At 45.7% G+C, this 27,825-nt stretch overlaps 1 protein-coding gene across 1 annotated transcript; it reads left to right on the plus strand.

Moving 5' to 3' along the window:
- The first annotated feature begins 3,941 nt into the window (after positions 1 to 3,941).
- PDCD2L (programmed cell death 2 like) lies at positions 3,942 to 25,645 on the plus strand. Its single transcript, XM_054462890.2, has 7 exons — positions 3,942 to 4,172; positions 4,283 to 4,449; positions 4,564 to 4,624; positions 8,771 to 9,144; positions 13,314 to 13,424; positions 20,970 to 21,118; positions 25,467 to 25,645. Exons 1-7 carry the CDS (start codon positions 4,065 to 4,067, stop codon positions 25,595 to 25,597), a joined length of 1,101 nt encoding a protein of 366 aa, XP_054318865.2. The 5' UTR covers positions 3,942 to 4,064; the 3' UTR covers positions 25,598 to 25,645.
- The last annotated feature ends 2,180 nt before the right edge of the window (positions 25,646 to 27,825 follow it).

A 27,825-nucleotide genomic window follows, 5' to 3' on the forward strand; every position in this document is an offset into this window, starting at 1 on the left:
GGATGCAGGCTGTGCCTCCGTGGACACTGAACACTAAGTGGTGAGCAGGTCTAGAGTGGAGCAAGGTGCCCTGAGAAGACAGTAGTGGGGCGGGGGCACAATCAGTCAGGAGGGCAACTTGGCCTGTGTCACCAAATCCCAAGACTGTTTTCCATTCCTCACCTCTGTGACTGGAGAAATTGGATACTCTGTTCACTCAATGGTTCTAAAAACTGCATTGAGATTGTTTGGGGTGAATTCCTGGACAAGACCAAGGATGACTGCCATCTCCTGGCAAGATGCTCAGGTAGTTCTTTTGCTTTAAAAGGCAGATATTGAAAACTGGAATTTTTTTTTTTTTTTTTAGTCTCGCTCTGTCACCCAGACTGGAGTGCAGTGGTGCAACCTCGGCTCACTGCAACCTCCGCCTCCCGGGTTCGAGCTATTCTCCTGCCTCAGCCTCCCGAGTAGCTGGGATTATACGGCACACACCACCACGCCCAGCTAATTTTTGTATTTTTAGTAGTGAAGGGGTTTTACCATGTTGGGCAGGCTGGTCTTGAACTCCTGACCTCAGGTGATCTGCCCGCCTCAGCCTCCCGAAGTGCTGGGATTACAGGTGTGAGCCACCACGCCCGGCCCATTTTTTTTTTTTTTTGACAACTTTTTTTTTTTTTTGAGACAGGGTCTTGCTCCATTGCCCAGGCTGGAGTGCAGTGGCGTGATCACAGCTCACTGCAGCCCCAACCACTCGGGCTCAAGTAATCCTCTTACCTCAGCCTTCCAAGTAGTTGAGACTACAGGTTGTACCACTATGCCCAGCTAGTTTTTTCATTTTTTGCAGAGAGACGGGTCTTTTTTTTTTTTTTTGAGACGGAGTCTCGCTCTGTCGCCCAAGCTGGAGTGCAGTGGCATGGTCTCAGCTCACTGCAAGCTCTGCCTCCCAGGTTCACGCCATTCTCCTGCCTCAGACTCCCGAGTAGCTGGGAGTACAGGCACCTGCCATCACGCCTGGCTAATTTTTTATATTTTTTTTAGTAGAGACGGTGTCTCACTGTGTTAGCCAGGATGGTCTCGATCTCCTGACCTTATGATCTGCCTGCCTCGGCCCCCCAAAGTGCTGGGATTACAGGCGTGAGCCACCGCGCCCAGCGAGACAGGTCTTGCTATGTTTCCCAGACTAGACTGGTCTTAAATTCCAGGGCTCAAGAGATCTCCCACCTCAGCCTCCCACAGTGCTGGGATGACAGGTGTGAGCCACCACACCCAGCCTATTCAAAATTTTTTTTCTTAGAGACAGGGTCTTTGTTGCCCAGGCTGGACTGCAGTGATGCAATCATAGCTGACTGAAGCCTGAAATTCCTGGGCTAAGGTGATCTTCTCACCTCAGCCTTCCAAGTAGCTGGGTCCACAGATGCATGCCAGTACACCCAGCTCATTTAAAAAATTTTTTTTTTTTTTTTTTTTTTTTTGAGACAGAGTCTTGCTCTGTCACCCAGGCTGGAGTGCAGTGGCGCGATCTTGGCTCACTGCAAGCTCCGCTTCCCGGGTTCACGCCATTCTCTTGCCTCAGCCTCCCAAGTAGCTGGGACTACAGGTGCCTGCCATCACACCCGGCTAATTTTTTGTATTTTTAGTAGAGACGGGGTTTCACCGTGTTAGCCAGGATGGTCTTGATCTCCTGACCTCGTGATCCGCCTGCCTCGGCCTCCCAAAGTGCTGGGATTACAGGCGTGAGTCACCGTGCCCCGCTCATTTGAAAATTTTTGTAGCTCAGTGTACTGTTGTAAAAAAAAAAAAAAAGAAAAAGAAAAAATAAATTTTTGTAGTAATAGGATCCCACTGAGGCCAGAGAATAGGGTCTGGAGACAAGGGAGCATTCACTTCAGCCTCTGATTGGTGGCAGGCCAAGTCTTTATTTACATAGGGTGTAACCAAATAGGAAACCTCTAAAGAGTACTTAAACCCTAGATTTTCTGAACAGGGCACTTGCTTGAGCCTCCTCCCACTTTGTGGAGTGTACTTTCGCTTCAGTAAATCTGTGCTTTGTTCCTTCTTTTGTTGCTTTGTTTGTGTGTTTTGTCCACCTCTTTGTTCAATATTCCAAGAACCTGGACGACTTGTAGTCAAGACCCTCCCCTGGTAATACTACTGTGTTGCCCAGGCTTATCTTCAACTCCTCTGCTTAAGAGATCCTCATGCCTTGGCCTCTGAAAGTGTTGGGATTACAGGCGCAAGCCACCGTGCCCAGCATCACAGGGCCTTTTAAAACTATCAGGTTGAAGTGTGATAAAAAAGGAGTAAACGGGTTTCATATCCAGGTCCTTGCTGGGCTAGAGCCAAACCTCGCAAAGGCTGGTGCTTCCTCCTTTGAGGTGTAGATCCTTGAAAACATACATTTCTTTTGCATACCATGTTATGAATCCTAAAATAATGTTTTTGCAGCCTGCATTTTTAAAAAGGTTTATTGGGGTGTGATGTACATATAGTAAGATTCACCTTTCTTTGGTATACAGTTCTGAGTTTTCACAAGTGTATATACAGTCTTATAACCATTACAGATGAGATATACAGCATTTTCCTCACCCTCAAAAGTTCCTGACACTTGTGGTCCAGTCCTACTCCCTCCTCCCAACTCCTGACTACCATTGAACTGATTTTTTTTCCCCTGAAGTTCTGCTTTTACCAGAATGGCGCCTTTTGTGTCTGGCTGCTTCCCATGATGCTTTTGAAATTCACCCATGTTGTGCTGCAGGAATTGAGAAAACTGTTATTGTGTGGCTGGGCGCGGTGGCTCACACCTGTAATACTAATACTTTGGGAGGCCGAGGTGGGCAGATAACTTGATTTCAGGAGTTCAAAACCAGCCTGGCCAACATGGTGAAACCCCCTCTCTACTAACAATACAAAAAAGGCCGGGCGCGGTGGTTCACACCTGTAATCCCAGCACTTTGGGAGGCCGAGGTGGGCGGATCACCTGAAGTTGGGAGTTCGAGACCAGCCTGACCAACATGGAGAAACCCTATCTCTATTAAAAATACAAAATTAGCTGGGCGTGGTGGCACATGCCTGTAATCTCAGCTGCTCGGGAGGCTAAGGCAGAAGAATTGCTTGAACCCGGGAGGCAGAGGTTGCGGTGAGCTGGGATCACACCAGTGCACTCCAGCCTGGGCTACAAGAGCGAAAGTCCGTCTAAAAAAAAAAAAAAAAAAAAGCTGGGTGCGGGGCGTGGTGGTGGGCGCCTGTAATCCCAGCTACTCGGTGGTGCTGAGGCAGGAGAATCGCTGGAACCTGGGGGGCGGAGGTGCAGTGAGATGGCACCACTGCACTCCAGCCTGGGCAACCCAGTGAGACTCTGTCTCAAAAACAAAACAAAACAAAAATAAAAACTGTGAAAAATCTCAAACATATAAAACCCAAATAGAATAAATCTCCATGTGCCTGGCACCAAATTTCGACAATTATCAACTCATGGTCAATCTTCCTGTATCTACCACCCCACCACCTTAATTATGTAGTAGCAAATCCGAGATATTTCATCTATAAGCATTTTGGTGTATTTCTCTAAAAATTAAAAACTTTAGGTTTTTAAAAAACTTTATTGTTCTTCTTGTTAATGACTGATAATACCATTATCCCACCTAAAATTTTTATTTTCCGGGAAGGCTTTTTTCCGGTGGCTCACACCTGTAATCGCAACACTTTGGGAGGCGGAGGCAGGAGGATCGCTTGAACCCAGGAGTTCAAGACCAGTGTGGGCAATATAGCAAGTCCTCGTCTCAGGAAAAAAAGGAAAAAAGAAAGTTAGCTTTTTGGCAAAACTACTTCCTAGTAGATGGTGTGTACTTCCTATCACAGCGCATTAACGGGCACATAACGCCTGGGACTCCGGAATTTCGAACCCCTGACGCCAGCGGCGCCTCTGTGGCTCTGGGACCTGAGCGCACGCGCCTTAAAGCCACGCCTCCGCATCGGATCCTAGTAAGGGAGCGGGGTTATCATTTTAGCGTAAGCGTTGCGCGTGCGCAGATAGGCGCGCCCGCTCGGCCGCCTAGTTCGCGTTTTCACCTGGTCGCCTGGCGGCCATGGCGGCCATTCTGAAGCGGGTGCTGCTGGGACTTCGAGATGCGCCGGTGCACGGCAGCCCCACAGGGCCGGGTGCCTGGACTGCTAGCAAGCTGGGCGGCATTCCGGTGAGGGCGGGTGTCGGAGCTGGGGTCGATGGGTGCTGGTGAAGGGTGCGGAGGGAGTGGGCGAGGTCCCGGGCGGAGTCGGGGTCTGAGCGCCTCCTCTGTCCCCTCAGGATGCTTTGCCCACCGTGGCTGCGCCCAGGCCCGTGTGTCAGCGCTGCGGGCAGCCTCTCGCCCTGGTCGTGCAGGTGTACTGCCCGCTGGAAGGCTCCCCGTTTCACCGTCTGCTGCACGTGTTCGCGTGCGCCTGCCCCGGCTGCAGCACCGGCGGTGCGCGCAGGTAGGCGGGGAAGTCCCAGAGCTGCTCCTGGGGTGTCCTTTCCAGCGGGCTGGGGCGGGCCGGCGGGCTGGAGTCGGGGTGCAGCCCTCACGGCCCTTTGTCTTCACCCCGAAGCTGGAAGGTGTTCCGCTCCCAGTGCCTGCAGGTGCCAGAGAGAGAGGCGCAGGACGCTCAGGTAAAGGTTGTGATTGGCATGTTGTTTTTCTGTCATTGGAGGATATTTTCCAGAGAATAGTTTGGGACAGACTTTAAAGCCGTGTTCTTTGAAGTACACTGGAGTGTTTTTTGCTTTTCTGCAGAACCGTAAAATGTTATTTTCTTAAAGTTTTTTTTTTTTTTTTTTGAATTTCGCTCTGTCGCCCAGGCTGGAGTGCAATGGCGCGATCTCGGCTCACCGCAACCTCCGCCTCCCAGGTTCAAGCGATTCTCCTGCCTCAGCCTCTCTAGTAGCTGGGATTACAGGCATGTGCCACCACGCCCGGCTAATTTTGTATTTTTAATAGAGACGGGGGTTTCTCCATGTTGGTCAGGCTGGTCTCGAACTGCTGACCTCAGGTGATCCATCAGCCTCGGCCTCCCAAAGTGCTGGGATTACAGGCATGAGCCACCGCGCCCGGCCTTTCTTAAGGTTTTGTGAGAGTTTTTTTTTTTCTTCTATTTTACTTTATTTTTATTTTCTAACTCCTTTGTTAAAAGGAGATGGAGGCCCGGCATGGTGTCTCACGCCTGTGATCCCACCATTTTTTGAGAGGCTGAAGTGGGAGGATTGCTTGAGCTCAGAAGTTGGAGACCAGGCTGGGCGCGGTGGCTTACGCCTGTAATCCCAGCACTTTGGGAGGCCGAGGCGGGCGGATCACCTGAGGTGAGAAGTTCGAGACCAGCCTGGCCAACATGGCGAAACCCTGTCTATTAAAAACAAAAACAAAAAATTAGCCAGGCATGGTGGCAGGCACCTGTAATCCCAGCTACAAGGGAGGTTGAGGCAGGAGAATCGCTTGAACCCGGGAGGCAGAGATTGCAGTGAGCTGAGATCATGCCACTGCACTCCAGCCTGGGTGACAGACTCCATAAAAAAACAAAACAAAACAAAACAAAAAAAAACGTTGGGAGAGCAGTCTGGGCAACAGAGCAAAACGTCGTCTCCATAAAAAGTAAACAAATTAGCCAGGCATGATGGCCGTGCAACTGCAGTGCCAGCTACTCAGGAGGCTGAGGTAGGAGGATTGTTTGAGTCTAGGAGGTTGAGGCTGCAGTGACCTACGCTTGTGCCACTGCACTCCGGCCTGGGCGACAAAGCCAGACCCTGTCCCCTGCCAAAAAAAAGAGCGAGATGGAGACTTCCTCCTGGATTTCTTCAACATTTTTTTTAACTGTAAATTGACAGTTTATAATAATGTATAAATTTATGAGGTATAAAGTGATGGTTATGATTCATGAATATCATGTGGAATAATTAAATGAAGCCAGTTAATGCATTCATCACCTCAGATACTTAACATCTTGTGAGAACATTTGAAATTTCCTCTAGCAATTTGGAGATACACAATACTCTATTTTTTTTTTTTTTTTTTTTTTTTTTTGAGACGGAGTCTCACTCTGTCGCCCAGGCTGGAGTGCAGTGGCGCCATCTCTGCTCACTGCAAGCTCCACCTCCTGGATTCACACTATTCTGCCTCAGCCTCCAGAGTAGCTGGGACCATAGGCGCCCGCCACCATGGCCAGCTAATTTTTTTTTTTTTTAATTTTTAGTAGAAACAGGGTTTCACCATGTTAGCCAGGATGGTCTCGATCTCGTGACCTTGTCAGCTACCCACCTCGGCCTCCTAAAGTGCTGGGGTTACAGGCTTGAGCCCCCGTGCCCAGCCACAATACTCTATTATTAACTATATTTATGCTATGCAGTAGAACTTAAAAAAAAACCCACATTCCTCCTGAATAACTGAGGTTTTGTATTCTTTGACGGTCATCTCCTTATTCTTCCCACTCCAGTTTTCTTTCTTCCTTTTTTTTTTGTTTTGAGACCGAGTTTTGCTCTTGTTGCCCATGCTGGAGTGCAATGGCACAATCTCGGCTCCCTGCAACCTCCACCTCCCAGATGCAAGCGCTTCTCCTGCCTCAGCCTCCCTAGTAGCTGGGATTACAGGCACTCGCCACCATGCCCAGCTAATTTTTGTGTTTTTAGTAGAGACGGGGTTTCACCATGTTGGCCAGGCTGGTCTCAAACTCCTGACCTCAGGCGACCCACCCGCCTCTGCCTCCCAAAGTGCTGGGATTACAGGCGTGAGCCACCATGCCTGGTTCACTCCAGGTTTTTTTTTTTTTTTTCTTTGAGATGGAGTTTCGCTTTGTCGCCAGGCCGGAGTGCAGTGGCACGCTCTCAGCTCACTGCAGCCTCTGCCTCCCAGGTTCAAGCAATTCTCCTGCCTCAGCCTCCCGAGTAGCTGGGATTACAGGCGCACACCACCATGCCCAGCTAATTTTTGTATTTTTAGTAGAGATGGGGTTTCACCGTGTAGCCAGGATGGTCTCGATCTCTTTACCTCATGATCCGCCCGCCTTGGCCTCCCAAGGTGCTGGGATTACAGGTGTGAGCCACCACACCCGGCCACTCCAGATTTCTTTAACCACCATTCTACTCTCTACTTCTTTGAGGTTAATTGTTTTAGATTCCACATATAAGTGAATACAAGTAGGATTTGTCTTTGTGTCTGGCTTATTTCACTTAGCAAAATGTTCTCCAATTCCATCCATGTTGTCACAAATGACAGAATTTCCTTTTTTTTTTTTTTAAGGGTGAAAAATATTCCATTGTATATATAGTAGTTTTTTTAAACTTACACTGAAGGTCTTGAGACACACAGTTTACTGATTTTCCTGTTTGGGAATATATATGGGTGTGTACATGTATGTGGTTGTATGTGATAATGTATACGTGTCTTTATAGTAAATATACTTACTTTATGAGAGCTATATATGTAACATTTCATAAGATGAAATCTGAATTTATTGAAAAGGCAGGCAAGTTGGTAGCTGCAGAACACAATTTAGCCTCCCTTTGACTGTAAATGTGTCTTTACATATACACTAAGTTCTTTTTTTTGTTCGTTTGAGATGGGGTTTCATTCTGGTCACCCAGGCTGGAGTGCAGTGGCATGATCTCTGCCTCTTGGGCTCAAGCCATTCTCTCACCTCAGCCTCCTGAGTAGATGGGATTACAGGCACGTGCCACCATGCCCAGCTAATTTTCATATTTTTTGTAGAGATGGGGTTTTGTCATGTTCCCCAGGCTGGTCTTGAACTCCTGGACTCAAACAATCCGCCCACCTCAGCGTCCCAAAATGCTGGGATTACAGGCGTGAGACACTGGGCCTGGCCTGCACCCAGTTCTTGATGTTTGCTAGGCATAGTATTAGCAGTACTCGAATAAAAAGTTGAAGACAGTGGTGTTTGCCTATATTTGTCAGGGTTCAGGTGCAGATAATTAGAAAAGTGCGGTTTTTTTTTTTTTTGAGACCGAGTGTCACTCTGTCACCCAGGCTGGAGTGCAGTGGCGTGATCTTGGCTCACTGCAACCTCCGCCTCCTGGGTTCAAGCGATTCTCCTGCCTCAGCCTCCTGAGTAGCTGGATTATAGGCACCTGCTACCATGCCTGGCTTTTAAGCTGAGACAGACTTAATACAGGAGTGAGGTTTTTAGTAAGTGGATAGGCTGAAGGAGGAGGCTCCAGGAATGCCCTCCAGAATCACACCTCAGAACTGGCCGTGAAGGAGCTGCTATGCCACCTCTCCTGCTGTCAGGAAGCTTAGGTGTGATCTGGTGAACTATAGGCTGTCTTTGCCACCGAACTGTTGGCTCCAAAGCCTTGTTCTGTCTGTGTCTACACAATGGCTGCCTTTTGCTACGTGGTGTTTCTTTCTACTTCATTCTGTCTCAAGTTCATGTTTCTCTCTAGTAGACCTGATTAGCAGACCCCTAATCATATCTGAAACCCTAGCTGCTAAGGAGTCTGGGAAATGTAGTTCTTTCTTTTTAGTTCCTACAATACATGAAGCACAACAGAAAGATATTGGAACGGATGGTTGAATAACCCCTGTACTATATCTGTCACACTCACCCCAAAAAGGAAAGACAAGTATTTTAAGTCACCTCCAACATGCTTTTGAGTACATAGGGTCTAGAAAGTTTGATTGGAGTGTGCCAGAGGGGAAGGGGCTGATGTGAAGGCTCCCTCTGGAAGGTGCAGGGATGGGTGGCTGGAGCCGAACGATTAGAATAAACCTCACAAATGTGCTCGGACCTCATTCACTGAATATTTTTCCAGAAACAGGAAAACAGCCTTGCAGCTGAGGACTGGTGTGAAGGTGCTGATGACTGGGGAAGTGATACTGAGGAGGCGCCTTCACCACAGCTTACCTTGGATTTTGGGAATGATGCCAGCAGTGCCAAAGACGTAGACTGGACTGCTCGGCTCCAAGACCTCCGCCTGCAGGATGCTGTCCTGGGTGCTGCCCATCCTGTGCCTCCTGGGGAGCAGATGGCCTTGCCTCCTGGGCTGCCGCTCTTCCTGCCCTACTACATCTGTGTTGCAGACGAGGATGATTACAGGGACTTTGTCAACCTGGATCATGCCCACAGCCTTCTGAGGGACTATCAGCAGAGAGAAGGCATTGCCATGGATCAGTTGCTTTCCCAAAGGTGAGGATGTGTGCTGCTGAGATTGAGAGGTGACTGGATTGGGAAGCAGCCACAGGAGTTACCCTTCAGTTTCACCACAGGACCTGGGGAAACTTTCAGGCAGAACTTGTATGTAGGACCTTTTCGCTTCACTTCCTTATCAGCCAACTTGAGTTAGCTTGAAAACCCTTCTTTATTTATAATTGCCGTTAAGAAAGTGAAGATGAAGATGAACAAACAGAAGTTAGAGATGGCAAGTATTTATAGAAGATGCATTCACTGACTCTTTAATTTTTTTTATATTTCTAATATGTCTTTATAGCAGAGACAGGCAAGTTAGAAAACTACCATTTGATCTGGGATAATAAGATTGGGGTGAAAAAATGGAAAAAGGAAAAGAAAAATGCCATTTGTTTATTGACTCTTGGCTGCGGCTCCAGAACTGGCCCAGGACCTCAGAGATGCTTTCATATCCTCAATTCTGTAAAGTGAGAGTGATGGTGATATCTCTGTTCTCTGTTTCATCACATGATTTTTTGAGAATCAAGCGAGAGAGTAGATCTTGAAAGGCTTTATAAACCAAAGCTCTCTAAAGAAGTAAGAATGATCATTTTTGCTTATTGATTGATAGACTGAGAGAGACAGTGTCTCACTCTGTCACCCACGCTGGAGTGAATTGGTGTGATCACAGCTCATGCAGCCTTGAACTCCTGGGCTCAGGCAATCTACCTTAGTTTCCCAAGTAGCTGGGAGGTACAGGTGCACACCACCGTGTCTGATCAATTAAAATTTTTTGAGTTTCACTGTTGTTTCCCAGGCTGGAGTGCAATGGCACGATCTTGGCTCACTGCAACCTCCACCTCTCGGGTTTAAGCACTTCTCCTACCTCACCCTCCCAAGTAGCTGGGATTACAGCCATGTGCCACCATGCCCAGCTAATTTTTGTATTTTTAGTAGAGATGGGGTTTCACTATGTTGGTCAGGCTGGTCTCGAACTCCTGACCTCAGGTGATCCACTCACCTCAGCCTCCCAAAGTGCTGGGATTACAGACGTGAGCCATTGCGCCTGGCCTAAAAATTTGTTTTAGCCACTGCACCCAGCGTTTTTTACTATTAGAATAAAAAAATTACAATAGAATATTTGGAGAAATGGCCTGGTTCTTTACCAGAACTGTTTCGTTTGTAGGCTTTTTCAGAATAATGATGAAGGGGAATGCATGAAGACATGTTGGTGTTTGAAAATAATCCTTAATAGAATTGATGGTTATAAGGACTTTTAATTTTATATTTATTTATCTATTTATTTTTTTTTGTGAGATGGGCTGTCGCTGTCTTGCCAGGCTGGAGTGCAGTGGTGCGATCTCAGCTCACTGCAACCTTCACCTCCCGGGTTCAAGCAATTTTCCTGCCTCAGCCTCCCAAGTAGCTGGGACTACAGGTGCGCGCCACCACACCCCACTAATTTTTGTATTATTAGTAGAGACGGGGTTTCACCATGTTGGCCAGGATAGTCTCAATCTCTTGACCTCGTGATCCGCCTGCCTTGGCCTCCCAAAGGTCTGGGATTACAGGTGTGAGCCACCGCGCCTGGCAGGATTTTTTATTTTTTAATTTCTTAAGTTTTTATGTATTTGCTTATTTTTGGTGGGTTTCTTCAGACTAGAGTATTATTCTTTTTTTTTTTTTAGAGATGGGATTTTGCTTTGTTTTCTAGGCTGAACTGCAGTGGTGTGGTGTGGTCATGGCTTTTTATTTATTTATTTATTTATTTTTGAGACAGTCTTGTTCTGTTGCCCAGGCTGGAGTGCAGTGGCACGTTCTCGGCTCACTGCAACCTCCGCCTCGCAGGCTTAAGCAGTTCTCACGCCTCAGCCTCCCGAGTAGCTGGGACCACAGGCGTGCGCCACTTCACCCAGCTAATTTTTGTGTTTTCTTTTTAGTAGAGATGGGCTTTTGCCATACTGGCCGGGCTCTTCTTGAAGTTCTGGCCCCAAGTGATCCGCCCACCTCGACCTCCCAAAGTGCCGGGATTACAGGTGGTAGCTACCACGCCCAGCCTGCTCATGGTTTACTGCAGCCTCAAACTCCTGACCTCAAGGGATCCTCTGGCCCCAGCTTTCCCCATAGCTGGGACCACAGGTGTGTGCCACCAAACTCAGCTAATTAAAAAAATTTTTGGTTTTTTTGAGACAGAGTCTCACTTTGTCGCCCAGGCGGAGTACAGTGGCGTGATAACGGCTCACTGCAACCTCCAGCTCCCAGGTTCAAGTGATCCTCCTGCCTCAGCCTCCCAAGTAGCTGGGATTACAGGTACCCGCCACCACACCTGGCTAATTTTTGTATTTTTAGTAGAGATGCAGCTTCACCATGTTGGCCAGGCTGGTCTCAAACTCCTAACCTCAAGTGACCCACTCTCCTTGGCCTCCCAAAGTGCTGGGATCGCAGGCGTGAGCCACCGCACCCAGACGAAAATACATATGTGTATATATATATTTGAGACAGAATCTTGCTGTGTTGCCAGGCTGGATGGAGTACAGTGGCTCAATCTCGGCTCATTGCAACCTCCACCTCCCAGGTTTAAGCAATTCTCCTCCCTTAGCCTCCTGAATAGCTAGGATTACAAGTGCATACCACCATGCCCAGCTAATTTTTGTATTTTTAGTAGAGACAGGGTTTCACCATGTTGGCCGGGATGGTCTCGATCTTTTGACCTCGTGATCCACCTGCCTCGGCCTTCCAAAGTGTTGAGATTACAGGTGTGAGCCACTATGCCCTGCGGCTTTTTAAATTGTAAATAATTACCCAAGAGTTGAAAATGGCTTGGGAGAAGGGTTGGGCAGGGAACTGCAGAGCTACATGTACACAATTTAAATATCAAAAATATTTACTTGACAGTTTTTGGCTGAGTGCGGTGGCTCACTCCTATAATCCCAGCACTTTGGGAGGCTGAGACGGATCACTTGAGGTCAGGAGTTGGAGACCAGCCTGGCCGATGTGGTGAAACCTTGTCTTTACTAAAAATACAAAAATTAGCTGGATGTGTTGGCGCACGCTTGTAATCCCAGCTACTCGGGAGGCTGAGGCAGGAGAATCGCTTGAACCCAGGAGGTGGAGGTTGCAGTGAGCTAAGATTGCCCCATTGCATTCCAGCCTGGGTGACAGAGGGACTCCCTCTCAAAAAAAAAAAAAAAAAAAATTTACTTGACAGTTTTACAGTTTTTTACTTTGACAGTTTTTTTTTTTTTTTTCTTTTTGAGACAGGGCCTCACACTGTTATCCAGGCTGTAATGCAATGGTGTGCTCACAGCTCACCACAGCCTTGCCTCTGGAATAGCTGGGACCACAGTTGCATGCCACCGTGCCCAGCTAATTTTTGTATTTTTTTGTAGAGACAAGGTTCTGCCAGATTGCCCAGGATGGTTTTGAACTCCTGAGCTCAAGTGATCTGTCTGCCTTGGCCTCCCAAAGTGCTGGGATTACAGGCGTGAGCCCACTGCACCAGCCTGAGAAAGTTTTTTTTGAGACAGAGGTTCAATCTTCTTGCCCAGGCTGGAGTGCAATAGCGCAATCTTGGCTCACTGCAACCTCCACTTCTGGATTCAAGTGATTCTCCTGCCTCAGCCTCCTAAGTAGCTGGGATTATAGGCGCCCGCCACCACGCCTGGCTAATTTTTTGTATTTTTATTAGAGATGGGGTTTCAAGATGTTGGCCAGGCTGGTTTCAAACTCCTGACCTTAGGTGATCCGCTCACCTCGGCCTCCCAAAGTGCTGGGATTACAGGCGTGATTGATTTTTTTTTTTTTTTTTGAGATGGAGTCTCACTCTGTCACCAGGCTGGAGTGCAGTGGTGCGATCTCGGCTCACTGCAACCTCCGCTTCCCGGGTTCAAGTGATTTCCTCTGCCTCAGCCTGCTGAGTAGCTGGGACTACAGGCGCAAGCCACCACGCCCAGCCAATTTTTTGTATTTTTTAGTAGAGATGGGGTTTCACCATGTTGGCCAGGATGGTCTCGATCTCCTGACCTTGTGATCTGCCTGCCTCGGCCTCCCAAAGTGCTGGGATTACAGGCGTGAGCCACCGCGCCTGGCCTGATAAATTTTTTTAAAAGAAAATTATCTTGTTTTCTCTTGCAAATGCTGTAATTTTCTGGATATAGACATTCAAAAGTGTTTTCTGCTTCTGTTTTTAGCCTTCCTGATGATGGTGATGAAAAATATGAGAAGACCATAATTAAAAGTGGAGATCAGACATTTTACAAATTCATGAAGCGAATTGCTGCTTGTCAGGAGCAGATTTTGAGGTAAAAAAAGGCACAGTTCCTTTTATTGTTTTCCTTGATTATAAAGGTAATACATGTTAATTTGGAAAACACAGGAAAATATGAGAAAAGCAAAACCTACAGTATTCCCCAAACCAAGAGAGAACCTAATACCTGCTTTATAGGACCTAATACCTACTTTATAGGATGTGTAGGAGGATTCAGTAAGGTAAAGTGCACTCATTTGTCTAACAAATACTTATGGAGTCTATTCTGCATGCCAGTTGCTGATATTTGTAGGTGCTGCAGATATAGCAAGAAATGGCACAGACGAAGTCCATGTTCTCATAACCTTTGTTATTATTATTATTTAATTTTTTTTTTCTTTGAGAGGGAGTCGCGCTCTGTTGCCCAGGTTGGAGTGTAGTGGCGTGATCTTGGCTCAATGCAACCTCCACCTCTCGGGTTTAAGCAATTCTCCTGCCTCAGCCTCTCAAGTAGCTGGGATTACAGGTGCCTGCCACCATGCCCAGCTGATTTTTTTGTATTTTAGTAGAGATGAGGTTTCACCATGTTGGCCAGACTGGTCTCGAACTGCTGGCCTCACGTAATCTGCCCGCCTCAGCCTCCCAAAGTTCTGAGATACAAGTGTGAGCCACCATGCCTGGCTTTTTTTTTTTTTTTTTGGCAGGGTCTTGCTCTGTTGCTCAGGCTGGAGTGCAGTGGTGTGATCAATCATAGCTCAGTGCACCTTGACCTCCTGGGCTCAAGTGATCCTCCCACCTCAGCCTCCCAAGTAGCTGGGACTACAGGCACGTGCCACCACGCCCAACTAATTTTTGTATACTTTTTTAGAAATGGTATTTCACCATGTTGGCCAGGCTGGTTCCAAACTTCTGGGCTCAAGCCATCCACCTGCCTTGGCTTCCCAGAGTTTGTTCTAGGATTACAGGCATAAGCCACTGTGCCTGGACTATAGCTAGAACTACAGGTGTGTGCCACCATGTGTGGCTAATTTTTAAAAAATGTATTTTGTAGAGATGGGGTCTGATCATGTTGCCCAGTCTGCTCTCAAACTCCTGGCCTCAAGTGATCCTCCTGCCATGGCCTTCCAAAGTGATGGGATTACCGGCATCAGCCACGACCCCTGGCCCATATATTTATTTTTATTTTTTAATTTATTTTTATTTTTCTGGGACGGAGTCTCGCCCTGCCACCCAGGCTGGAGTACAGTGACATGATCCTGGCTCACTGCAATCTCCGCCTCCCGAGTTTAAGAATCTCCTGCCTCAGCCTCCTGAGTATCTAGGATTACAGATATATGCCACCATGCCTGACTACTTTTTGTATTTTTAGTAGAGATGGAGTTTCACCGTGTTGGTCAGGCTGGTATCGAACTCCTGACTTCAAATGATCTGCCCGCTTCAGCCTCCCACAGTGCTGGAATTACAGGCTTGAGCCACTGTGTCTAGTGGGGGAGATTAAAAACAAACCTGTATGATTTCCATAAGTGATAAATGAGGAAAAAATAGAGCTATTTTAGGTAGGTTATCAGAAAGGCCTCAGAGGAAATGACATACCCAGCAGGTATAGTTTATAAAAATAGCCACATAGTAAAAACAGGTCCAGACAAAGTGGGCAGAATTAGCTCAAATGGTCTTTTTCCCCGATACCTACCACAATGAATCTAAAAGCTAAAAATCAGGCCAAATAAAATAAATATTAAAAAAGAAATTCCCTTTTATCAGCATTGAAAAAAGGAAAAGGGCTTAGTACCATAAAACTCAAAGTGATAGCCCAGGATATAATATCAATAAACGTCTAGTAGAGTTCTTGAGTGTTTCACATATATATTTATTCACTTATGTAACTAATTTAGTCTTTGCAGAGAAAGGTACAGAAATTTCTGGCATGGTTAAGTGCAAGTTCTAATTCCACAGGCCTTTTCTGTCACCTGCCTAAAATATACTGATGAGTCCACAAATAATTTTCTTTTTTCGGAAACGGAATCTGTCTCTGTCCCCCAGGCTGGAGTGCAATGGTACGATCTCGGCTCACTGCAGCTTCCATCTTCTGGGTTCAAGCAATTCTCCTGTCTCAGCCTCCTGAGTAGCTGGGACTACAGGCATGTGCCAACATGCCCGGCTAATTTTTGTATTTTTAGTAGAGATGAGGTTTCACCATGTTGGCCAGAATGGTCTCGAACTCCCGACTTCTGGTGATCCACCCACCTCAGCCTCCGAAAGTGCTGGGATGACAGGTGTGAGCCACCGTGCCCGGCCTAAGAATTTTCAGTTAATAATATTATGTCTGGAAGGAAGCACACAGGAGGAGAGTTTGCACCTCCTAATGTGGAGGATGGTGGACCCAGCTGTTGGCTGAAGAACTGGGTGTGGTGGGGAGGTGGTGTAGGAAAGGACGGGGATTGCCTCTCAGAAGCAACATTCCTTTGTTCCATGATGAGTCAGAGCAATGATTGGAAAGTTAAGGGCAATTTCGCCTCCATTGGAGTGGGATCTTTCTCAACATACAGCATTTTACACTGTCTCAGAGGAAAAAAGCAAAGCTCAGGTATTCTAATAAAGGTTGCATCCAGTCCCAGAAGAACTATCTCCTCACCCCAGTTCCCTCTTTTACTACTTACAGAAGTGTAGAGGAAATGGACAGTACTCTTAGAGAGAGGAAAACAGGCCTCATATGAGACGGACAGGAAATCAATGAGAACCTCTGCAGACATTTCAGAGCAAATAGATGGTCTAAACTGAGTTGCTCCCCTTTAGGCGTGAGCTAGATGAAAAATAGCATGCCACCCAGGTAATCATACTGTAGCAAGAACAGTTAAGGAAATGAAGAGAACATAGAAAAGGCTCAAGAACCAAGTCTGCTAGAAAATATAATCCAGCTGGGCTCGGTGGCTCACGCCAGTAATCCCAACACTTTGGGAGGCCGAGGCGGGTGGATCACGAGGTCAGTAGATCGAGACCATTCCAGCCAACATGGTGAAACCCTATCTCTACTAAAAATACAAAAATTAGCCGGGCGTGGTGGTGGGTGCCTGTAGTCCCAGCTGTTCAGGAGGCTAAGGCAGGAGAATCGCTTGAACCTGGGAGGCGGAGGTTGCAGTGAGCCGAGATCGTGCCACTGCACTCCAGCCTGGGCGACAGAGTGAGACTCTGTCTCAAAAAATAAAATAAAATAAAATATAATCCAAGGAGCACATCAGTCCCAATAGATGCTTCAAAATGTATAAGAACTTCATAAGACAATGGATTCCATAAAACAAGAGCTCAAAGGTGAGAAAATAAAGTAACTGTGTATGAATCGGAAATTGAATTGCTAAAGAAACCAAGCCCCATGACATTATATATCTAATACATATAGAATATAAGGAACATTGGCCAGGCGTGGTGGCTCACGCCTGTAATCCCAGCACTTTGGGAGGCCGAGGCAGGCAGATCACAAGGTCAGGAGTTCCAGACCAGCCTGGCCAATATGGTGAAACCCTGTCTCTACTAAAAATACAAAAATTAGCTGGGCGTGGTGGCGGGTACCTGTAGTCTCAGCTACTCGGGAGGCTGAGGCAGGAGAATAGCTTGAACCCAGCAGGCGGAGGTTGCAGTCGACCGAGACTGCGCCATTGCACTCCAGCCTGGGCGAGAGAGCAAGGCTTTGTCTCAAAAAAAAAAAAAAAAAAAAAGTTAAGGAACATAATAGACTTGGCTAAAGATCAAAGTACTGGTATGGAGGAAAGACTTGAGCTAATCCAGTGAATGCAGAAGAAAAAGAGAAAGCATTCAGAGAGAAGATGGTATCTTTGAAGGGTTGATAAATATATTTACTATGAGGAGAATTGGTGTCCAAAATAGAGAACCCAATAGATGGATCAGAAACAATATTCAAAGATAAAATTGGGAATTTTTCCTTAATGAAATAAGAACTAAATATGCAAATACTAAAATACAGGGAATATAAGAATGGTTGGCATTGAGAAACCTAGCCTGGTGGTGGTTTTAAAAATATTGTCTTTTAAATGTAGCCATTTTAGTAGGTGGTCGTGGTATTTCCTTGTGGTTTGAATTTGCATTTTCCTAATAACAAATGATGTTGAGCATCTTTTCCGTATGCTCATTTGACATCTGTGTATCTTCTGTAGTGAAGTGTGTCTGTTTACATTTACTTTTCAGCAGCTTTATTAAGATACAATTGACATACAACAAACTGCCTATATTTTTACAGTGTGCACTTTGATAAGTTGACATCCGTATACACCCCTGAAATCACAACAGTCGAGACAGTAAACATATTCCTCTCTGCCAGGAGTTTCCTCATACTTCTTCGCAAGTTCTTGCCTACCCTGTCCTGTGCTGCTCCCCCAGTCCCCAGGCAACCACCGATCATCTTTCTGTCGCACCTTAGTGCATTTCCTGTGAAAGTATATAAGGTCATATGGGTTATACTTTTTTTTTTGGTCTGGTTTTATTCACTTAGAATACTTCAAGATTCATTCTTATTGCATGTATCAATAGTTCATTCCTTTTGACCGCTGTGTCGTATTCCATTATATGGATGTGCTGCTATACATTTACCAGTTGATGGATATTTGGGTTATTTCCAGTGTTTGACTATTATAAATAAAGCTGCTATGAACATTTGTTTACATCTCTTTGTAAGACATGTTTTGATTTTGGAGGGGTAGATACCTAGGAATAGAATGGTCGTATTATATGGGATATGCATGTTTAACTTGTTAAGAAACAGGCCAGTTTTCCAAAGTGGTTATGCCATTTCTGTTCCCACTGGCAGTTTTTAAGAATTCTACTTCCTGTATATCTTTGCTAATGCTTGGGATGTTCAGTTTTTAATTTTAGCCATTTAAGAAGATGTGTAGTGGCATTTTATTGTGGCTTTAATTTGCATTTCCTCAAATGGCAAATGATGTTGAGCATCATTTCAGGTGCTTGTTTTCCATCTCTGTATATCATCTTGGATAAAGTGTCATTCAAATCTCTCACCATATTGTTTGTGTTTGTGTTACTGAGTTGTAGGAATTCTTCATGGTCAAGAGTACAAGTCCTTTTTCAATTTAATTTTTTTTAGCACTCAAACAGATTCTGACAGATGGCTTTAAATTTTGATCAAGTTCAACTTAACAGTTATGGTTTTTTTTAACACAGAATATGCAATCCCTTTAATGTAATCATTGGTATTGTTGGGTTAATTGTTTTTTTTTTTTTTTTTTCTTGAGATGGAGTCTTGCTCTGTTGCCCAGGCTGGAGTGCAGTGGCATGATCTCGGGTCACTGCAACCTCTGCCTCCCAGGTTCAACGATTCTCCTGCCTCAGCCTCCTGAGTAGCTGGGATTACTGGTGCGCATCACCATGCCTGGCTAATTTTTTTGTAGTAGAGACAGGTTTCGCCATGTTGGCCAGGCTGGTCTCAACTTGACCTCAGGTGACCCGCCTGCCTTGGCCTCCCAAAATGCTGGGATTACAGGCATGAGCCACCGCACCCCGCCATGTTGGGTTAATTTTATTCTGTTGTTTTTTCCTCCATTTCTTTTTATTTATTTATTTTTTTAAAGAGATGGGTGTCTCACTATGTTGCCTAGGCTGGTCTTGAACTCCTGGACTCAAGCAGTTCCCTCACCTCAGCCTCTCAGCCTCCCAAAGTGCTAAGGTTATAGGCATCTGTCACCACACCTGACTTTCCATTTGGTGGGGTTTTTTTGTTTTTGTCTCTGTATTCCTTTTATTTAACCTGCTTGTCAGTGACTTTGAGTATTTTTAGTTTATTATTTTGTTCCTTTTTTGTCTTTTATTTTTAACTCTTTATGTTGCTTTTTTTTTTTTTTTTTTAAGAGATTGGGTCTTGTTCTGTTGCGTAGGCTGGAATGCAGTGGTGCAGTCATGGCTCACTGCAGTCTCAGACTCCTGAGCTCAAGTGATCCTCCTGCCACACCCTCCAAAGTAGCTGGGACCATAGGCGTGCACCATTATGTCTGGCTAATTTTTGTATTATTATTATTATTATTATTATTATCATTATTATTATTATTATTATTATTTGAGACAGAGTCTTGCTCTGTCATCCAGGCTGGAGTGCAGTGGAGCAATCTCAGTTCACTGCAACCTCTGCCTTCCAGGTTTAAGCGATTCTGCAGCCGCAGCCTCAGCCTCCCCCACAGCTGGGATTACAGGCACCTGCCATTACGCCCGGCTAATTTTTGTAGTTTTAGTAGAGATGGGGTTTCACTATGTTGGCCAAGCTGATCTCGAACTCCTGTCCTCAAGTGATTCACCTGCCTCAGCCTCCCAAAGTGCTGGGATTACAGGCCTGAGCCACCGTACCCGGCCTACCTTTTCCACTAGGTTTTTTTTTTTTTTTACATATTCATTACTGGTATTTTAAAGTTTTTGTCTGATAAATTTATCATCTTGTCCGTGGGTCTCATTGCATTAACTTTCTTTATGGGTTAAATTTTCCTGCTTCTTTGCATGTTTAGTAACTTTTAAAATGATTTACCAGAAATTATATATCGAAGAACGGTAATATTGAAATGAGCTGGATGTGGTGGCTCACACCTGTAATCACAGCACTTTGGGAGGCTGAGGTGGGAGGATCACTTGAGGCCAGGAGTTTGAGACCAGTCTGGGCATTATAGCAAGACCCTGTCTCTACAAATTTTTTTTTTAAAAAAACTAGCTGGGTATGGTGATGCGCATCTGTGTTCCCAGCTACTCAGGAGGCTGAGGTAAGAGGATTGCTTGAGCCCAGGGGGTCAAGGCTGCAGTGAGCTGTGATTGTGCCACTGCACTCCAGCCTGGGCAACAGAAAAAGGCTTTGTCTAAAAAAAAACAAACCCAAAAACTGAAGTGAATGTTTCCTCCCTCTAAGGCAGAGGTCCCCAACCTTTTTGGCATCAGGGACTGGTTCATGGAAGGCAATTTTTTCACAGACTGAGGTGGGGGATGTGGGGCATGGTTTTGGGATGAAACTGTTCACCTCAGATCATAAGGCTTTAGATTCTCATAAGGAGCACACAACCTAGATCCCTCGCATGTGCAGTTCACAATAGGATTTGCACTCCTATGAGAATCTAATGCTGCTAATGCGAGAGAAGGTGGAGATCAGGTGGTAATGCTCGCTTGCCTGTTGCTCGCTCACTTGCCTGTTGCTCACCTCCTGCTGCATGGCCCTATTCCTAATAGGCTACCAACCAGTACTGGTCCATGGCCTGGGGGTCCATGGCCAGGGGGTTGGGGACTTCTGCTCTAAGGCATGCCCTTTCCTCTGTAAGGCCAGTGATGTGGAGGGCTGATTCCATTTAATCTGCAGTGGAGCTGGGTCTGGACTTGTTGCAGCTTTACCTAGATTCAGTTGAACATTGGCTTTAGTGCCTTTGAGACTTTGAATCAAACACTGACAAGATTTCCAGATATCTTGCTATGCTTTACAGCCATGGCGCTAGGTTTTTGCGCCTCTGGGAGATTTCTGCAAGAAACAAAGAAAGGTTGCAAAGCATGGCCTTAGATGCTAGAATGCGACTTGTGTGGCTCTGATTCGGGGTTCTTTGTTTGCTTGTCCTAGGTATTCCTGGAGTGGAGAGCCACTCTTTTTGACCTGCCCTACATCAGAAGTCACTGAGCTCCCAGCCTGCAGCCAGTGTGGAGGCCAAAGGATATTTGAGTTTCAGCTTATGCCAGCACTGGTCAGCATGCTCAAGAGTGCTAATTTAGGTGAGAAGCCCTTTATTAATTTGAGTTTGTGGATTTCTGGCATTATTTTTAAATAAATGAAAAACCTTTTGTTTACTTATAAAATATCATAAGCAAATTATAGAAAATTTGGGAATTAAAAAATTATTTTAAGAAATTTAGGCCAGGTGTGGTGGCTCACGCTTGTAATCTCAGCACTTTGGGATGCCAAGGCAGGTGGATCACGAGGTCAGGAGATCGAGGCCATCCTGGCCAATGTGGTGAAACCCTGTCTCTACTATAATATAAAAAATTAGCTGGGCGCGGTGGCGCGTGCCTGTAGTGCCAGCTACTCGGGAGGTTGAGGTGGGGAATCGCTTGAACCCAGGAGGTAGAGGTTGCAGTGAGCCAAGATCGCACCATTGCACTCCAGCCTGGCGACAGAGCGAGGAGACTCTGTCTCAAAAAAAAAAAAAAGAAAAAAGAAAGAAATTTATAATCCAGCCAGTCTTTTTTTTTTTTTTTTTAATATTGATTGATTGATTGATTGATTGAGATGGAGTGTCTCTCTGTCACCCAGGCTGGAGTGCAGTGGCACATTCTTGGCTCACTGCAACCTCTACCTCCCGGGGCCTAGCAATTCCCCTCCCTCAGCCTCCCCAGTAGCTGGGATTACAGGTGACCGCCATCACGCCCGGCTAGTTTTTGTATTTTTAGTAGTGATAGGGTTTCACTGTGTTGGCCAGGATGGAATTTTTGTATTTTTTGTAGAGAGAAGGTTTCGTCATGTTGCCCAGGCTGGTCTCGAACTCCTAGACTCAAGCGATCCTCCCGCCTTGGCCTCCCAAAGTGATTACAAGCATGAACCATGCCTGGCCAGAAATTACAACTATTATCAGTGTTAATAACCATTATTCCAATAATCATTTTTGACATAAAGACAAATAGCAAGTCAGATGAATGTATGGATGTCTAGACGAAAATAATTTTCCTAAAATAGGAAAATTCACTAATATGGTAATTAAAAGTCTTAGAATAAATTTTTGTACAAATTAACGGAAGGAATGTTAAGTATAAGTGAAGCAGTTACTGGACTTTTTTTTTTTTTTTCTTTTTTCTTGAGATGGAGTCTTGCTGTGTCGCCCAGGCTGGAGTGCAGTGGCATGATCTCAGCTCACTGCAAGCTCCGCCTCCCGGGTTCATGCCATTTCTCCTGCCTCAGCCTCCCAAGGAGCTGGGACTACAGGTGCCCGCAACCAAGCCCAGCTAATTTTTTTTTTGTATTTTTAGTAGAGATGGGGTTTCACTGTGTTAGCCAGGATGGTATCGATCTCCTGACCTTGTGATCCGCCCACCTTGACCTCCCAAAGTGCTGGGCTTACAGGTGTGAGCCACCGCGCCTGGCCTGGACTTTTGGTAATAGGTTCTTTACCTAAGAGGCCCAATTTTCTGAAAGTGCTTCTGTTATTAACAGAAAATAACATTCTTTCTATGTTTCAGTTTTAGATAGTATGCATCTGGCTCCTTACCATAGTAGATAAGGAAATTTATACCCTATTCCTACCTTGAAATATTTCAGTATCTTTTTTGTTTTTTGAGACGGAGTTTCGCCCAGGTTAGAGTGCAGTGGTGCTATCTTGGCTCACTGCAACCTCTGCCTCCCAGGTTCAAGTGATTCTCCTGCCTCAGCCTCCTGAGTAGCTGGGTTTACAGGTGCCCATCACCACACCCAGCTAATTTTTTATATTTTTAGTAGAAACAGGTTTCACTGTTGTTGGCCAGGCTGGTCTCAAACTCCTGACCGCAAGCTGCCGACCTGCCTCGGCATCCCAAAGTGCTTGGATTACAGGCATGAGCCACTGTGCCTGGACCCAGTATCTTTTTTTTTTGAGATGGAGCCTCACTCTGTCGCCCAGGCTGGAGTACAGTGGCACTATCTCGGCTCATTGCAACCTCTGCCTCCCAGGTTCAAGCGATTCTCCTGCCTCAGCCTCTGGAGTAGCTGGGATTACAGGTGCCCACCACCACGCCCTGCTTATGTTGTATTTTTAATAGAGACAGGGTTTCGCCATGTTGGCTGGTCTTGAACTCCTGACCTCAAGTGATCCGTCCACCTCGACCTCCCAAAGCGCTGGGATTACAGGCATGAGCCACCGTGCCTGGCGAGTATCATAATTATCACAGCTGTTTGGATAGCCTTAGTTCTATGTGTAAATGGATTCAGTGTTTATCACCACTCTTAGAGTGAGCTTTTTTATTCCTGTTTTATTTTGATTCTTTTTGCAGTAGCTGGATTTTCTCAAGTATTAGCTTTAAGGAGGGCTCAGAGGTATCTTGCTTCAGATTGTGCACGGTAATGTGGCTTCATATTTGAGGGCCACCCATGTATAAAATTTTTAAACCCCACTTTCTCTTTTCAGAACCTTGTAGACCCCTGTGTTGTCTTCTGATAGTGAAAGCCCTGCCAGCCCTTTGCCCTGGTGCCTCCTGTGATTTCCTGGTGGTTCCGTCTCACTGGGAAATATATTTTTCTGGAAGGGCTTATGGGCATTCTAGTCTCTGAGATTTTTCACTCATATAGAAATGTCTTTTGCATGGAATGTAGCTTTGTAGAGGTATGAGGGTGGTCTGATTTTTTCCCCCTTTGTAACTAACATTTTTGCCACAATACCGTTAGCAGCGGTGAATCTGTAGGGGTCTGTAGCAACCTCAGTTCTTGCCTCCTCCGAAGAAAGAATTTGACCAAGGCACATAAGACAGAGGAGAGACCAAAGCAAATTTTAAAGCAGGAGTGAAAACTTATTAAAAAGTTTTAGAGCAAGAACGAAAGGAAGTAAATATAGTTGGAATAGGGCCAAGCAGGCAACCTGAGAGAGTCAAGTGTCCATTTGACCTTTGACTTGGGGTTTTATACTTCCCAGGTCTTGGGTTACTTCTCTTGTTTCTTCCCTTGGGGTGGGCTGTCCACATGCATAGTGGCCCTCCAGCACTTGTGAGAGGCTGCATGCACAGTGTGTTTACTGGAGTTGTAGACTTGCTCACTTGAGGTGCTTTTCCCTTACCAGTCAAATGCTCCTAGAAGAAGGTCATATACCAGTTAAACTCTGCCATTTTTTCATTTTTTTTTTTTTTTTTTTTTGAGACAGAGTCTCGCTCTGTTGCCCAGGCTGGAGTGCAATGGCACAATCTCTTCTCACTGCAACCTCTGCCTCCCAGGTTCAAGCGATTCTCCTGCCTCAGCCTCCCGAGTAGCTGGGATTACAGGTGCCTACCACCACGCCCAGCTAATTTTTTGTATTGTTAGTAGAGACGGGGTTTCACCATGTTGGCCAGGCTGGTCTTGAAGTCCTGACCTCAGGTGATCCATATACCTCAGCCTCCCAATGTGCTGGGATTACAGGCGTGAGCCAGTGTGCTGTGCCCAGCCAATGCATACATTTTTAAATAATGTATTTCTCCTTTGCTGCTGCAAATCATTGCCTACGTCATCCTCTTGACTCCTGTTTTTCTGTTCTAATATCAGGAGTTCTTATTGCTTATGTTTTCTTGGTATCATTTTTTTTATGGCTTTATTCATTGATAATTTTATGTAAACTCTTAGGGTTTATTTTATATTTTCATATTTTTATATATTTTATATATTTTTATATTTTTATATTCTTTGCCTGAATCCTTTCTTGGCAGTAGTGTGTCCTATGATATATATTTCTCTCTTTTTTTTTTTTTTTTTTTTTAAGACAGGGTCTCGCTGTATCACCCAGGCCAGAGTACTGTGGTGCAGTCATAGCTCATTGCAGCCTTTATCTCCTGGGCTCAAGTGATCCTCCTGCCTTAGTCTCCTCTGAGTAGCTGGGACTACAGGTGTGCACCATTATACCCAGTGAATTTTTTTTTTTTTTTTTTTTTTTTTAGTAAAGTCTTACTATGTTGCCCAGGCTATATGAGATATATATATATACATATTTTTTTTTTGTAGAGACAGTTGTCTCACTATGTTGCCTAGGCTGGGCTCAAGCTGTCCTTCCCCGTCGGCCTCCCAAAGTGCAGGGATCACAGTTGTGAGCCACCACACCTAGCCAAAGGCTATGTATATCACATGAACCATGTAGATTAATATAGATTTTCAACATCAGATAGCTAGGCAGTTATAATGAAGACATGTTGAAATTTTTGTTTATTTTTAAAGTATATTTCCTGCCACTTTAAATTAATTTTGCCATCAATATTCACTTATTATAGGATAGACTGATTCTGTTATAGCTGAAAGCAGTAAGCACTGTTTTTGCTTTACCTAATTACTTTTTCAGCTTATAAGGTAAAATCACTCCTTTTAGTAACATCAGTCTCATAACTCTTTTTGCTGGAAGCCTGAATATGTTGTATTTTTCAGGTCTTTCTGTGGAATTTGGAACAATTCTAGTTTACACATGTGAGAAGAGTTGCTGGCCCCCAAATCATCAGACCCCCATGGAAGAATTTTGTATTATACAAGAAGACCCAGATGAATTATTGTTTAAGTAGAGCATTTCCTTTTATTAATATAAATTAAAACAAATGTTTATGTCCAAATATGTGTGTATGTACCTTATTTTAACTCACAAGTTATTAACCTCTGTTTTCCTGAGTTGCCTTTTTGCCTTTGGGTGCTGGTGCCGGGGCTGGGGCCGGGCCAGGACCTCCTGACTGTGGGTTGGTCTGCCCTTCCAGGGTCCAGGGCCAGCTGTCACAGTGGCAGCTAGGATGGTAGCTCCTCTCTAATCCAGAGGGCTGGTGTTGCCTGCACAGCCATCCTGGTGGGCATTCTAGGGGGGAGGAGAGCAGCGAAAGAGCCAAGAGCAGTGGTCAGCCTCTTGTGTACACCTCTGACACCTGCACTCCAGTGCTTCCTATGCTGTTTCTGGCACCTGATCAAGCCACTGAACCTGCTCTAGCTGCTGGAGGTTCTTGCTCTGTGACCCTGGCTGTTTAGACCTGCCCATATTCATCAGCCCAGGTCCCCGTCCTCACCCACTCCCATCTTCTGCTCCTGCAGCATCCCACGAAGGGGTCTTTACTCCGTTCTGGAGACTGTCCCTTTATCCAGCTGCCTTCCAGTCTTCCCCTTTATTTTTAACATGATCAACCCCTTTCCTTCTCCAGCCCCATTAACAGCAGTATAAAAACACTCCCAGCGATGTTCAGACATGCTCTGTCTGTGTAGATGAGGATAATGAGGCCCAGGTGATCATGGGGTGGGCTTGTTTCTTGCATTTAACATTATATTTGGAGCATTTTCCCATTAATGTTTTTCCCACAACATAATTTATAATTGCTGTATTTTTTAAATATACATCAAAAGCTTTATACAATTTTTAGCCACTTGTTTTTTCCAATTTTTATTTCCATGATGGCCATCCCTGTAGCTAAATTTATATATTTTTTAAATCAATGATAACTGCTACAGGACAGTTTCCTAGAATTGGAATGAATGAGTCAAAAGTTGTGCACAATTTTGGGGTTTTTTTTTTCCTTTTTTTCGAGACAGGGTCTTGCTTTGTCTCTCAGGCTGGAGTGCAGTGGTAAGGGCATAGCTCACTGCAGCCTCCACCTCAGGCTTAAGTGATCCTCCTGCCTCAGCTTCCTGAGTAGCTGGGACTACAGGTGCAAGCCACCACGCTCTCTAGAGAAGCTTTGCTTTGGAATCTTTAACTGTAGTGTGTCGGAGTGCTTGTTTCCCAATCCCTTGATAAGTGTTACTTATTTTTTCTTTCTACCAGTTTAGTAGGTGAAAAACATTTTTTTTTTTTTGAGACACAGTCTCGCTCTATCGCCCAGGCTGGAGTGCAGTGGTGCAACCTCCGCCTCCTGGGTTCAAGCAATTCTTCTGCCTCAGCCTCCTGAGTAGCTGGGGCTACAGGCTTGTGCCACCACGCCCAGCTGTTTTTTTTTTTTTGAGACGGAGTCTGTTGCCCAGGCCGGAGTGCAGTGGCGCGATCTCGGCTCACTGCAACCTCTGCCTCCTGGGTTCAAACGATTCTCCTGCCTCAGCCTCCCGGGTTCAAACGATTCTCCTGCCTCAGCCTCCCGAGTAGCTGGGATTACAGGCGCATGCCACCACGCCCGGCTAATTTTTGTATTTTTAGTAAAGACGGGGGTTTCACCATGTTAGTCAGGCTGGTTTCAGAACTCCTGACCTCGTGATCCACCCGCCTCGGCCTCCCAAAGTGCTGGGATTACAGGCGTAAGCCACCGCGCCCGGCAAGGCGAAAATCTTACCACTTGGCATGGTTTACATTTTTTTTTTTTATTTTTTTGAGACGAAGTCTTGCTCTGTTACCCAGCCTGGAGTGAAGTGGTGCGATCTTGGTTCACTGCAACCTCCACTTCCAGGGTTCAAGCGATTCTTTCATGGTTTACATTTTAATACGCTTATTGATCATATTGTCCAATTTTTTGTGAGTTTCCTGTTCACATCCTTTGCCTATTTTTTTGGGGGGTGACACTTGTTAATTTGTAAGAGCTCTTTACATATAGGGACATCAGTTTTCTAACCTGTAAGGAAGTCTTGGCTGGGAGCTGAAACCCCAGGCTAGAATGCGACCCTTGGACCTTTTAGGTCTGATGACGGGCCTATGCTGGTGTGGGAATAACACCGCCGGTCTCAGCTGGAGGTCGCCAGCCCTTTGCAAGAGCCGGCCGGTCCCCGCGGGCAGCAGAACATCCCGGGGCGCTGTGCCCTGTGTCTGCCGGAGGTTGTAGTGCGCAGGAGC

This window comes from Pongo pygmaeus, chromosome 20 (assembly GCF_028885625.2).
Source record: "Pongo pygmaeus isolate AG05252 chromosome 20, NHGRI_mPonPyg2-v2.0_pri, whole genome shotgun sequence".
In the NCBI taxonomy this organism is placed as follows: domain Eukaryota; kingdom Metazoa; phylum Chordata; class Mammalia; order Primates; family Hominidae; genus Pongo; species Pongo pygmaeus.

Bases quoted from the DNA above. Each gene is read 5' to 3' on its own strand.
- PDCD2L (XM_054462890.2), top strand. From the start codon at position 4,065: ATGGCGGCCATTCTGAAGCGGGTGCTGCTGGGACTTCGAGATGCGCCG. The intron at 4,173-4,282 runs GTGAGGGCGGGT...CTGTCCCCTCAG, and splicing joins GCAAGCTGGGCGGCATTCCG to GATGCTTTGCCCACCGTGGC. The intron at 4,450-4,563 runs GTAGGCGGGGAA...TTCACCCCGAAG, and splicing joins AGCACCGGCGGTGCGCGCAG to CTGGAAGGTGTTCCGCTCCC.